At 37.1% G+C, this 12,519-nt stretch overlaps 6 protein-coding genes across 6 annotated transcripts; 3 read left to right on the top strand and 3 right to left on the bottom strand.

The window, feature by feature from the left end:
- Window positions 1–39: 39 nt before the first annotated feature.
- Window positions 40–1,286, bottom strand: LOC145732405 (transport and Golgi organization protein 11-like). The gene is made up of 4 exons (XM_081984634.1): window positions 929–1,286; window positions 744–878; window positions 552–692; window positions 40–507 (listed from the first exon to the last, which is right to left on the bottom strand). Exons 1-4 carry the CDS (start codon window positions 1,140–1,142, stop codon window positions 323–325), a joined length of 675 nt encoding a protein of 224 aa, XP_081840760.1. The 5' UTR covers window positions 1,143–1,286; the 3' UTR covers window positions 40–322.
- A 241-nt stretch (window positions 1,287–1,527) lies between these two features.
- On the top strand, window positions 1,528–4,651 carry LOC145732404 (phosphatidylinositol-3,5-bisphosphate 3-phosphatase MTMR2-like). The gene is given in 14 exon segments (XM_081984633.1): window positions 1,528–1,674; window positions 1,677–1,732; window positions 1,805–1,897; window positions 1,992–2,204; window positions 2,261–2,521; window positions 2,576–2,714; window positions 2,765–2,841; window positions 3,167–3,303; window positions 3,380–3,587; window positions 3,641–3,811; window positions 3,860–4,079; window positions 4,132–4,197; window positions 4,200–4,309; window positions 4,363–4,651. Coding segments are annotated over 14 exon segments (1,929 nt in total). The 5' UTR covers window positions 1,528–1,619; the 3' UTR covers window positions 4,486–4,651.
- A 48-nt stretch (window positions 4,652–4,699) lies between these two features.
- Window positions 4,700–5,840, top strand: LOC145732787 (pyridoxal phosphate homeostasis protein-like). The gene is given in 5 exon segments (XM_081985281.1): window positions 4,700–4,704; window positions 4,882–4,934; window positions 4,937–5,041; window positions 5,098–5,449; window positions 5,500–5,840. Coding segments are annotated over 5 exon segments (753 nt in total). The 3' UTR covers window positions 5,738–5,840.
- Window positions 5,841–6,017: 177 nt separating this feature from the next.
- On the top strand, window positions 6,018–7,171 carry LOC145732394 (small ribosomal subunit protein uS15m-like). The gene is given in 5 exon segments (XM_081984615.1): window positions 6,018–6,211; window positions 6,214–6,292; window positions 6,350–6,519; window positions 6,571–6,844; window positions 6,897–7,171. Coding segments are annotated over 5 exon segments (813 nt in total). The 5' UTR covers window positions 6,018–6,102; the 3' UTR covers window positions 7,078–7,171.
- Window positions 7,172–7,340: 169 nt separating this feature from the next.
- Window positions 7,341–9,187, bottom strand: LOC145732392 (ribonuclease H2 subunit B-like). Its single transcript, XM_081984613.1, has 5 exons — window positions 8,929–9,187; window positions 8,648–8,878; window positions 8,452–8,591; window positions 7,750–8,059; window positions 7,341–7,555 (listed from the first exon to the last, which is right to left on the bottom strand). Exons 1-5 carry the CDS (start codon window positions 9,011–9,013, stop codon window positions 7,356–7,358), a joined length of 966 nt encoding a protein of 321 aa, XP_081840739.1. The 5' UTR covers window positions 9,014–9,187; the 3' UTR covers window positions 7,341–7,355.
- A 105-nt stretch (window positions 9,188–9,292) lies between these two features.
- On the bottom strand, window positions 9,293–12,012 carry LOC145732398 (dual specificity protein phosphatase 14-like). The gene is made up of 3 exons (XM_081984619.1): window positions 11,758–12,012; window positions 10,952–11,225; window positions 9,293–9,918 (listed from the first exon to the last, which is right to left on the bottom strand). The coding sequence occupies exons 1-3, from the start codon at window positions 11,871–11,873 to the stop codon at window positions 9,580–9,582; spliced, it is 729 nt and encodes a 242-aa protein (XP_081840745.1). The 5' UTR covers window positions 11,874–12,012; the 3' UTR covers window positions 9,293–9,579.
- Window positions 12,013–12,519: the final 507 nt, after the last annotated feature.

Below are 12,519 nucleotides of genomic sequence, written 5' to 3'. Positions count from 1 at the left end.
GTGACTAGTTTTTTTTTCCATTCAAGAAAATGCTATTGCAATGATCTAACAGTATTTATTTTTGTCAATCTTTCAAAAAACAATGACAACATGAATAATAATACATCAGAGTAAAGTATTAAATACACTATAACACTATTTTACACTTAACATCTGTAATATTGTGATTGAGTAAAAAAATTTGAGTAAATTATTCATATATAACCTAGCAAATATTTTTTGGTTTGCCAATCTAAATAATATGGATTATGACTTTTGCAATCACAAAAAAAAACAATATTATTACTAACAGTCCAGTGCATCATTTAGACTAAAAAACCACTCAGTCCCTGTTCATCCAAATAATAACTTTTAACAAGAAATAAGCTATACCAAATCCAGCTAAAATTTTCTCTTTTTGCAATCTATTAACATTTTCCAGTTCAAGAGCCATAACACGTCTGTTCAGTTTAGCCAACTGTCTTCTCAGATGTACCACTTCTTCAGCAGGAGTTAAGCTTTCACCACCTAAATTTTTAATATATTCTCAAGTGCACACAAATAACACAAACTTACCAATTGGTGTGTGGCTTCCCTAAGTGAGTTTGACATTAAATGAGTTGAGTCATTCAAGTTCAGATAAGCTTTTTGTTTTGGCTTAACCACAGGCAGTTGATCTTCAGGTTCTGAGTCCCCTTGATAATCATTTATACCTTTAATACCTACATTAATTATTTGTAAAAACCCTGTGGAAGAATCTTTACCAGGAAAAGGGTATTTGTCTAAGGTTAAGCTTCTTGGAGGTGTTGCCACTCTTGGTAAGTCATTAAGATATGGTTCAGACGAACGAGCCAGCATTGAATTGTCAAAAGCAATCTCTCTAGGGGGTGCCCTGGTACCTAAAATATTCCTGTACAGACTTTGAATGCAAGTGCTTTATGATATTTACCAATGTGTTGATCTTGGCCCATCACCAGAATCCGTTCAGGCACTTGCATGTTGAAATTATCGGTAGCCCAAGAGTGTCGCACGTCTCCGTTCATTTCGCCACTGAAGCTGATTTTCTGGGGCACTTTCATACGTTGATTTATATCAACTTTAAAGTCGGCGTCCGTTACAAAAGCGTCCTGGACGTAATGGGAAGGACTAGTGTTGGAGGACATTTTTTTAGAGTTGGGAGCCTTAGAGTTTAAATTTGTGAGAGAGTAGCTCCGCAAGTTATCCTCCAGAACCAATCTCACTCTACTCAAACTACAAAGATAATGAAATGATAAGTGAATTTGTTATTTCCTGAAATTATTAATAAATTCTTACCAAATTAGAGAAAAAAAAAAAACAAACACCTGACATCTGTCTCTTATGTGATAGGACAATGAGTATTTTCAACTTGTGATAGATGCCCACATGACCTCTTCAGTAGTACCTCTTAATATTAACACGTGATTCTTCAAAATGAGACACATGTCACGACGTTTCAATTTCACTGTCAATTTTCTTCGAATGTCATGTTACACACTGACAGAAACATAATAAATAAATACATAAATAAGGACCAATTTTAATAGCTTTTTTTAGACTTATCTCAAGATTAGAGTCATTTAAGAATACTCTTTGCTTTTTTCATTGTGGTAGTTGCCACGATGAGCCGAAAAACCGGAAGTTTGGAACTTCTCGACATGGACCCAAATCATTTCGCTAAGACTATCATCGTTCAGACACAAAAAGTCTTAATTTAGGCAAGGTTCAAGACTCTGTAAGTACCAAAAACCCCTATAAAATCAAACAATAGTAGTACTTACCGCGTAAACGAATCGTTTATTTATAGGCAAATTGGGGTAAAACATCGCCCAGCAAAAGCTACTGTTCATCTAGTTCCACCTCTACAGAGAATGTTGTATCTACTTTAGAAGGAAAAAAAGTATTTTACTGCTTTTAATTTTTTAAAATATATTATCATAATTTCTGCTGCTCTTAAATAGTGTCTTAAAATAGTCTTCTATGAATTTTAACAGGCTCAAATAGGCTCAGACACAGGAACCTTGAATCGGCCTGACGACATACCTTTACTGCCTGGCGAAAAAGTGACAGGTCAAGCCAGAGACGTCACTTACCTGTGTCCATATTATGGGCCGGCTCGAGGCACTTTGACAGTCACCAATTACAAATTGTACTTCCGGTCAGCCGACAAAGACCTGTCAAATGTTGTTGAGGTCCCGTTGGGTGTTGTAAGAATTTTTAGTAATTAGATTGTAACGTTTTTCCTATTTGTTGCACACTTTAGGTGTCCCGTATTGAAAAAGTGGGCGGAGCATCATCCAGGGGCGAAAACGCCTACGGCATTGAAATATTCTGCAAGGACATGCGCAACTTACGGTTCGCCCATAAACAGGAGAACCATTCAAGACGGACCGTTTTCGAAAAATTGCAAATGTACGCGTTTCCGCTCAGTTTCAAATTGACACTGTTCGCTTTCGAGTACCAGGAGGTGTTTAGCGAAAACGGTTGGGCCGTTTACGAGCCAATAGCTGAATTAAAAAGATTAGTAAGTTATTCTTGACAGGTGGTTTAATATGTTTCTTTCGGTTATTATTTACAGGGTGTGAATAACGATATGTGGAAAATCACGAAAATGAACGAGAATTACACGTTTTGTGATAGTTATCCTGCAGTGTGGGCCATACCGGCCCAAGCCAGCGACGAAAATATCCAAATTGTGTGCAGTTATCGCAGCAGAGGTGTAATTCTTCTGTTTTCTAGTGATTTTTGTTAAATTAAATAATTTCAGGAAGATTGCCGGTTTTAAGTTGGATTCACCCTGAATCTCAGGCCACTATAACGCGTTGCGCACAACCGTTAGTTGGGGTAAGTTAATTTTTGACAACCGAAATTATTAAACTATACAAAACTGTAATGCTAGATTTTGCATCAGTTTGTTGTGGATTCATACAACGAAAGAAAGTACACAGGTTTCACCTTAGAACGGAACTTTATTTGCTAATTGGTGCAATAGCAGCCTGTTTTTTAGGGTGGAAAAAGAACAAAACTTATATAAACGTAAAAAACAGTTTCATGACTTGCTTATTTCTAATTTTTGGGTGACGCATGACATCGTCTCTCATTTGTCAACTGTCAAAGGGGGGAACGTTCAGTTTATATACTGATGGGTTGTTACAAAACATAAATTTAGGTAGGTGGGAAGAGATGCCGCGAAGACGAACACTACATTCAGTTGATAATGGACGCAAACGCGCAGAGTCATAAAATGATCATAATGGACGCTAGACCAACGGCCAATGCAATCGCTAATAAAGCAAAGGGTGGAGGGTAAGTTTTCGCGTAAACAGCACAGTGACTTAAACGCTAAATGAGTGTGTGTGAACGTACAACAACTTTTGTACAGTTACGAATCCGAGGACACCTATCAACACGCGGAGCTGGTGTTCCTCGACATTCACAACATTCACGTGATGCGTGAATCGTTGCGCAAACTCAAGGAACTGTGCTACCCAAATATAGACGAAGTGAAATGGTTGAGCGGTCTGGAGTCAACTTATTGGTTGAAACACATCAAATGTATTCTAGCCGGAGCAGTACGAATTGTTGACAAGGTGAGGGCAAAAAAATCTAAAATTACTAACTATTGTTGGTCGGTTAAATTCAGGTGGAAAATCATAAAACGTCAGTGTTGGTGCACTGTTCAGATGGGTGGGACAGGACCGCCCAATTGACCGCCCTTTCCATGCTGATGCTCGATCCCTATTATCGTACTATTAAAGGATTTGAAATATTAATTGAGAAGGAATGGTTGTCTTTTGGACACAAATTTCAACAGGTGTGAATTATTGTTCTTTTGTGACAAGTAAAATTTTAATTACACTAGAGAGTGGGCCATGGCGATGATCACCATAGCGACGCAGATCGTTCTCCCGTTTTTCTGCAGTTTGTTGATTGCGTCTGGCAAATTACGCAACAATTCCCAAACGCTTTCGAGTTCAATGAACATTTCCTAATCACCATTTTAGATCACTTGTACTCGTGTCGTTTCGGCACTTTCCTCTTCAACACCGAACGCGAACGAGTTGGAAAGCAAGTTCAAATCTGCATCTCACAAGTTTCTTGTTATAACTACAACGTTTCATATAATTCTAGAAGTGAAAGATACCACCGTTTCTCTGTGGTCCTACACTAACAGCAACTTGGATTTGTATCGAAACCCGTTGTTTGGGCTAACAGTAAACAGGAACGAGTTCTAGTTCCCGTGGCTAGTATCCGGCATATTAAATTATGGAAAGGTTATTATTGCCGTTGGAACCCTAGCATGAGAACCCAAGTTAATAATTCTACTCTATTTTCAAAACCAAAGTTAAAGCATTTTTTTTGCAGGATCCAGTGTACCAAAGAATAAGAGAGCTGTTGATATTGAAAGAGCAACTGGAAAACACAGCGGCCGAATATAAAAAAGAACAACAGCAACGCATGACTAGAAGCAACGTCAGCCCTACCTAAGTCATTGAAATCCACTAGCTTAAGTCCACTTGTAAGATTGTACAGTATTAATTTTTAAGTGCTTAAACTCCGTACTATAGCGGCTCAGCATAGACGAGCGCGTTTTTAATAACCGTATTTTTCTATATTTTGCTGCTTAATTTCAAAATAAACCTTTTCAATATAATGTTTTGTTTATGCTTACAGCGTAAATTATTGATAGCCCGGCCTACAAATGACGTCAGATGGTCACGTGACAAGACGACATACGTCTTGTCACTTTCATCAACTAAATAAAACAATAACAAACGTAATAATTTTCAAAATAAAACCCAAAAGAAACATTGATAGCGAAATACAAACATGACTTTACAAACTACATGCAAATCCAAATAGAATAGCCTAGAATGATTAAAGTCATGGAGAGATTGATGTTAAACTGGGGCTCCGTAAGGTTCTTGAGCAAATAGGGTGGCTTGCAGCAAACGAAACGTAGAATTTGATGGTATTACACCCCGTTTAGTAGCTGTGAGTAAAATTAAACCTGTTGAACTGATAGTTGAGGCTTATGAAGAAGGTTTGTGACCATCATATAGCTATTCGGTTTTTTAATTCAATCCTTACTATGTCTAGGGCAGAGACATTTTGGAGAAAACTATGTCCAGGAGCTACAGGACAAATCCCAACACCCGGTCATCCTTGAAAAATGTAAGGATATCCAGTGGCACTTTATTGGTCATTTGCAAGCAAATAAAGTTAACAAAGTGTTAGCTGTACCAAATTTATATGTGATAGAAACGGTAGATTCAAAGAAATTAGCCACTCAGCTGAACAAAAATTGGCCTAATTACCGCTCTCCTGAATTAACCAAGTTGAATATAATGCTTCAAGTAAACACAAGCTCAGAACAGGAGAAAAATGGGGTTGAACCCTCCGAAATCACCAGTTTGGCTGAGTATATTATAAAAGAATGTCCCAACTTGAAGTAAGTGGCTTATTTTTACCAATCCAAGAAACTGTATGTTGCTATTTTAGTTTGGAAGGTCTAATGACAATTGGTAGGTTTGGTTATGACCTATCACATGGACCTAATCCGGATTTCTTGTGCTTAAGGAAATGTAGGGATGATTTGTGTAAGGAATTAGGTTTGAACTGGAGAGATGTAGGACTATCCATGGGAATGTCAGATGATTTTGAACACGCAATCAGTCTGGGGAGTACAAATGTCAGAGTGGGGAGCTCAATATTTGGAGCTAGACCTAAAAAAAATTAAGATTATTGGTATACATTCAAAAGTTTAGTCTTTATATTTTGTATAGCATATATTGGGTGAATATTGTTTTATTAGCATTACTAAAGTGTCTCATAAATATTAATTGTTTTCTGTTTATTTTATTATTAAATATAATTTTTAATTTTTTGGATTAGGAGAAACAGGAAACTTGTAGGTTATAAATAAAAAACGAGCATTGGTCATGTGATGTAGCATAAGTTGGCAAATACAGCAATCACGTGATAGATAATGTCAGATGACAGACTAAATCATAATAATTGAGGTTATGTATTTAAAAAATTGTGCTTGTTCTTTGAGTTTTAAGGGAAAAATTTATTATTCAAACCAACATATCCCCCCAAAAAATGAATAAAATCTTTTCATTGGCGTGCGAGACGCCACAGTTGCACTACATAGCAAGAACGTACGCTTTTAAATCAGATTTGAAAATCAAATGGCGCAGACCGAAACGGATCCCTGTACCAGTCCAATAAAGTCCGGAGATTTGTCGCGTATGTCCCCAATAGACAAAAAGCAATACCTGATACCGTTTAGGTAAATATTATGGCTATTCCGTCGTTTAGTTTAAGCTGTATACTGTTTCAACTGTAGAAACTGCAAAGAACTGGATAGAGCCAATGATTATGTTAAAAGGCTCTTTACTGTGGAATTTAATCAGAAGAGAGCAGGTACTAAGTTGTACCTTAATGAGATCCATGAAGCTGTCAAAGTACATGAGTATGATTTAAATACCATTGAAGTGGTTTTGGCTAGATGGACAGGTTAGCATGTTAATAAATAACCATAACTGTTGACATCAAAATGATTTTTAGGTAGGATCAGAGCGTGGCAAGAGGTCCATCAACGATTTCCTAGGGAAAAACAAATTAAAGTGCAGCTCAAAGAGTTGATAGACAAGAGAAAAAAGTACTTAAAATGTTTACGGAAAACTGACTACAAAAAATTCGAATGGGTGCTAGAAAAATTAAACATTGTGTACAAACCCCCACCCTCTGAATTCAGATGGGTAGCGCGCAGAGAGTCCTTAGTAAAACTAACCAATAAACATTGTGAAAAAGTTAAACAGGATAAACTGGACACGTTACGGTAAGACAAGCTTTTAAACACAAAAAAAATAAACTACATTAAAAGGTTTTAGTTTAAAATTTGAAAATGAACAGCCCGCCTTTCTGGAAGAGAAAATTAGAAGCCTGGAATTTATTAGGAGTGAGCAGAAGGAATGTGGTGTCGATGTTACCATAACTCAAGAGGAAATTGATGATATCATCAAACAGTTGGATGAGTTAAAACTTGAGAGAACTGTAGTGGAGGAGTATTGATTGGGATACAGAAATAATGATTTAATACCATAAAAAAACTTAAGTGAATGTTTTATTTATTCAAATACAGTCAAGCCTAGCTACAAGTACACAATTACCATTAATTTGCCTCAGTCTTAGAAATCAACGTACTATGTCTGTAAAACTTAATTTTACTGGCATATGAACAACCTTGAATCTAACAATATTGAGTTATGCGCAATAAAAAAAAAAACTATCAAACAGCTCTTTTCCGTTTAGAGCCACAGACAGTAACACCTCTATGCTTCTCTAACAAATCATCGAAACGCGATTATATTTCTTAAAAAATGAACTGATGATGATTTACCCCCCCGCCACTTTCGCTCTGGCTTTATCTTTGGCGGTAAAACTGGGCGTTTTGGCCGCCATTTTATTTCCGGTTTACTCAGATCTAGCACGCTGCCACCTGCTGGTAGTTTGTCGTCGTCATCCAGTTTTGGCTTTTTCGATTCTTGGCCTGTCCAAGAAAGACAACCCAAAATGGTCACATAAATTGCAGCCAGTGGTTAGAATTCACTTTTAAATACCCAAAACCTGTCTCTAGTGTTGTTTTATCTTGTATAATGTGAGCAAATGCAAAAATGTTTCTTCACCCACAAGGACATTTATCAACAGTTTCTAGTAAATTGACACAAACCAACTAACACTTACCTGGAGTGTTTCCGCTTTTTCGTTTCAAATTTTGGGTGGCGGCCTCTTCAGGCAGTCCGAGAAACTTTAACAATTTCAGACTGAGATCGTCCATCAGATACTCAGAAACATGCCGTGGGGCGTATCTGAGGTAAGCCTCGTGATCCGCATCGGTCTTGGCGGTGCGCACAAAATTACCGGACACCGCGCCGGATCCGGTTACGTGAATGTTTTTTTGTTTCAAAATTTCGGCCACTCGTTCTGTTTTCTTTTTCAGCCAGTTTAGCGTTTTGTCCTCGTTGTACTTGTACGCGTTCAAATCGTCACTACCCTATAACAAAACCAATATGAAAATTTTAAATTAAACCAAACAAATGAGGCCAAAAAAAAAAAACTGTCACTGTCACAAAAAAATTTTAGAAATGTCAACTGTCATTTTGGCCGCATTTGTTTTCAGGCTCCATTTTTAGACGTCACAATGACGTAGTTTGACAATTGGTCAATCTAGGATTTTGCCAAATTACCTCATCGTGACGTCAAAAATGCTCTGCTGGCTCTATGGAGCTTGAAAATGAATGCGGCTTTTGACTATTCTATTTGCATTTACAATAAAAATTACCATTATTAGATATTTAGTAGTATAGTGGCGAACAGTTAATTGGATCACATGCCAACAAACAAACTATTAAACCATTTTGATACTAACCAGTTAAATTACCTTACCTTTTTATCTGCAATCATAGTCAAATAACTTAACCCAGTTGATTTTAACAATCTTTCAGTTTCTGGATACTCTTGATCTCTTAATAATTGATCCAAAGGTTGAGCATAAGTAGAGCAAAACTTTTTCAAGTATGGCAACACTGAACAAAACACAATAATTAACTGGGCTAGAGAGGAAAAACCACCAGATTCTCACCCAAAAAAATAGGATCAATAGGTGTGGAAAGCTGCATTTTACCATCACTCTTGACCACATCATCAATAAACCAAGACCTGCGACCTCCATCAAAGGTAATGACTTCTTGCACTGAATTATTACTGGGAGAGAATAAGAAAACGGCAGATTCTCCTGTGCTAGGGTGTCTCAAATTAACTACATCAGGGGTGCCTTTGCCTGTGTATTGTTCAGACAATTCCAATGCCTCACCTGATTTAAAAAAAAATGTCACAACAACATTACAGATTGAAATCGTTTACCTTTGAGCAAAAACACCCAGGAGTTTTCAGGTTGTTGTACGTTGCTTTTAATGCATTTTTTTGGGGAGGCTTTAACGCGCGGCATTTTGCCACCCTTAAATATTGCTTCTGTTTAATTTGTAGATTATATCATCTTCGCGATACACGTAAACGAGGTTTCTTTAGGACAGATTGTCCTTTAGCAGTGATTTTCGGGTCAATTAATCATTTTATTCAATTTTTATTATTTTCAGAAAACATATACAACACAAGCAAAACAATGGAATAGTGACATTAATGACGTGCCACCAGCAAATTAACGTCACTCACATGAATCAATGAATTGAGTTTAGATGTAATTGGATAGGAATTGATGCACTACTGATTGTCACTAAAACAATTTCTTTATTAATAGATATTATTAATAAAAAATACAAATTTGGTTGGTCCCCTTCAGAGGTTTCTTAACCTACCGTACATTAATCAATGGCGTTATATCACATTTTTGATTAGTACTGCCGTTTTGTTATTAAGGCCCTGTTGTGCAATTCCTGTATTAATCTCAGTTTAACACACATTGTTGCACAACTGAGCCTAATTCGTAGTTAGTTCCAAACACACTTTTGGTGTACCCTCTTGGAATTCCCTCAATGAGGTCAACATTTCAGTAGACTAAACTAAACAACCGCGTTTACACTTATCCCTGAACCTCCTGGTGGGAATATGGATTTTCCGGTACTGACCCTCGTACACTTCGGGAATGCTCATTTGGACGTACTCGTTGTACACCATGCGTACCGTGCTTTTCCCGTACAACTCTTCTTCGTACTGAATTAGCTGTTTGAAGAAACCGCAATTCGGTTTGATTCTAGGTCTGCGCGATTTAACGTAATTGTACGCTTCCAGGAGGGTCAGGTGACGGTATTTCATCAAATAGACTATGCAAAGGGTAGCCGATCTGCTTACCCCCGCCACACAGTAGATTAGGACTCGATTACCTGACGACGTCACCTGAAATTTTTTTTGAATTTAAGTCACAGGTAAATTACGTCACATTTGTACCAGACAAACTGATGTTTTATTTAAATTTTAAACCTCTCACCCTAATAGTTTAAATTTCTGTATCATTTTTTTGCGTGTCAAAATTTTATAAAAAGTTTAAGTTGTGGGTTTATAATAGAGTTGATGACGTGCGCAACTCGTAGGTGTGCCTAAAAAAGTTATAGATACTTAACAAATTTGTGGTTGCGAAACACGCATATAAACCTAAAAATATAAAGGTATTTATTATTCATGTTGCTTCATTCATCGGAAACTTGGCTGTTTTAGCAGGTTTTTTAATGGCGCTTATACAAATCGCACAGTTGAAAAAAGTTCTTCATGTTTTTGCCGATTAAAAATAAACAATGAACCACTCAACATTGAACAGATTGCCTGGTTTGTTGTTTCATCTTGAGAGGATAAATATTTTCTTTACATTTCCCTTACTAATATACAGGTGTGGTAAATCCAAAACCGACCATAGAAAAACCTCGTAACGGACAGAGAAACGTACATTATTGCATGCGCGGGACTAAGACAGAAAACGAAAAAAATATCAAGTAGGCCATATTTTTAGCGCGCTGTTGCCAAACGCCAAGTATCACTCAAATACCGTCGACAAAATAACTTGGCGTTTGGCAACAGCGCGCTAAAAATATGGCCTACTTGATATTTTTTTCGTTTTCTGTCTTAGTCCCGCGCATGCAATAATGTACGTTTCTCTGTCTGTTGGAGGCCCGTTACGCGGTTTTTTCTATGGTCGGTTTTGGATTTACCACACCTGTATACATGAATTAATTAGATAGAGTGCTAAGTACTCTGGTGTGCATCTACTTTGTAATTCAATAAAATTTCTTGAAATTCCGATCTAATTTTAGTTAAAATTGGATAAATGTTTATATATCAATTAGAATTGCGGAACTGCAACACACGATCTAGGTTGCGCTATATTTTCCAATTTTGTGACGCTTTTAGTAAGCAATAATGTAAACAACAAAATTACCTTCTCAATCAGATCTGAGACGTCATCAAAAAATTTGCTGATATTACAGTCGAAACAATCCAAAATATCGACTCTATGGAATGTGACATTTTCGCTGAGGGGCACCAAAGGTAATTCGGGAGCTGCGCTAATGACGCAAGTGACCCCGGCAGCGTCCACGATCCCCGAATTAACAAAAGCGGCCGATGTGAGGATCAAATGGTCGGTCAAGATCGAAATGCTGCTGTTTCTCAATGGGGCCTCCAACGTGGGCACCAATTTGGAGTACGCCAACCTGGAAAAAATCCCAATAGTTAAGTAATCAAGCGGTAATTAAGGCTAACAAATCGCGGACGTTGTGTTTTTTTCGTTGCCGCGTGATTTATTACACATTTGGCGGAAACTGATTAACAAAAAGTAAAGGCGTCACTTTTTGGCACTCCTATTGTAAATATTCATGACGTAGATGCCTAAATGCTCTTGTCGTAATTAGATGGATTTGGCACTGGCCAAAAAAATATTTTTGTATCTTTTTCGCCCTCGCACGAACCATAAATTCCAAAAGAATTTATTGTTTAGTGACTTTTATAAAGTGTTGTTTTTTATCTAAAAATAGAACTTCTTGTTATAAAAAACTCTGTCTGCTTAATGGCTTCAAAGTAGCTGAAATTGATAAAATATACAATAAAGCACTACTATATAGTGTCAATCAAAATACATAAAATTCTGTCCTCTAATAACTTAAATTCTGACTGTTTTAACCATTAAAACACAAATCAGAAACCTTACAAAAAAATTGATGATCTTGTACATCAACAGCAACTTACCTTTGAATGTCTTCCTCCCTCAAACTGTCTTTTAAAATTTCTTGCACCGAACCGGCCTTATTCATTAAGCCTTTATCACTGCTACTTAGGGCTTCGATGGACTGCACTATTTCCATTTTTCAGATCGAACAAAAAACAACAATATGATTCAGAAAAGCTGAAGAGAGAACGTGGCTCGCCGAGCACCGTGTCGAAACTGAGTGACTGAGTCACGGAATTTCGCATTTTCTACCTGGGCTATTTTCCACGCATTCCTTCGGGATATATTCGTGTAAACAAAATATTTCGGCCGCATTCCGCACGGTGTTTGCAACCGTGGATCGTTGGAAACGCGGGAAATATTTTGAGAAACGGCCCGCCATATGCGTTCGACATTCCTGCTCTACCAATTTATATCATCTCTTATTCTTTGTTCTTGTGAAATACGCTACGTTTATTTTCAGTCAAACCATGAGAAAAGGAATTTAGGACAGAGACTGGGTTATTTCGTTTATCCAGAGTATTCACATACTGTCTGGATTAAAATTCAAGGACTAATGACAAAGGAATTTAATATGTGTGTACAAGCTTAGCCAAAAGCTCAAATTGGCCATAAATTTTTCACTTTATTGCAATGTGAACAAATTTTGATGGGAGTTAGGTGAGTTTGTTTGATGTAGGTCCAAAAAAGTATCTAAATATAAGACTAGGACCAGGTTAAAACTATTAAACACACACACACAAAAATTGTTCAAAGAAAGTTACACTTTTCTTGTTTTGTCA

Source organism: Ips typographus, linkage group LG8, assembly GCF_016097725.1.
Source record: "Ips typographus isolate SLU linkage group LG8, UJ_Ityp_2.0, whole genome shotgun sequence".
NCBI classification, from domain to species: Eukaryota; Metazoa; Arthropoda; class Insecta; order Coleoptera; family Curculionidae; genus Ips; species Ips typographus.
This window is presented reverse-complemented; position numbering and strand designations above follow the sequence as displayed.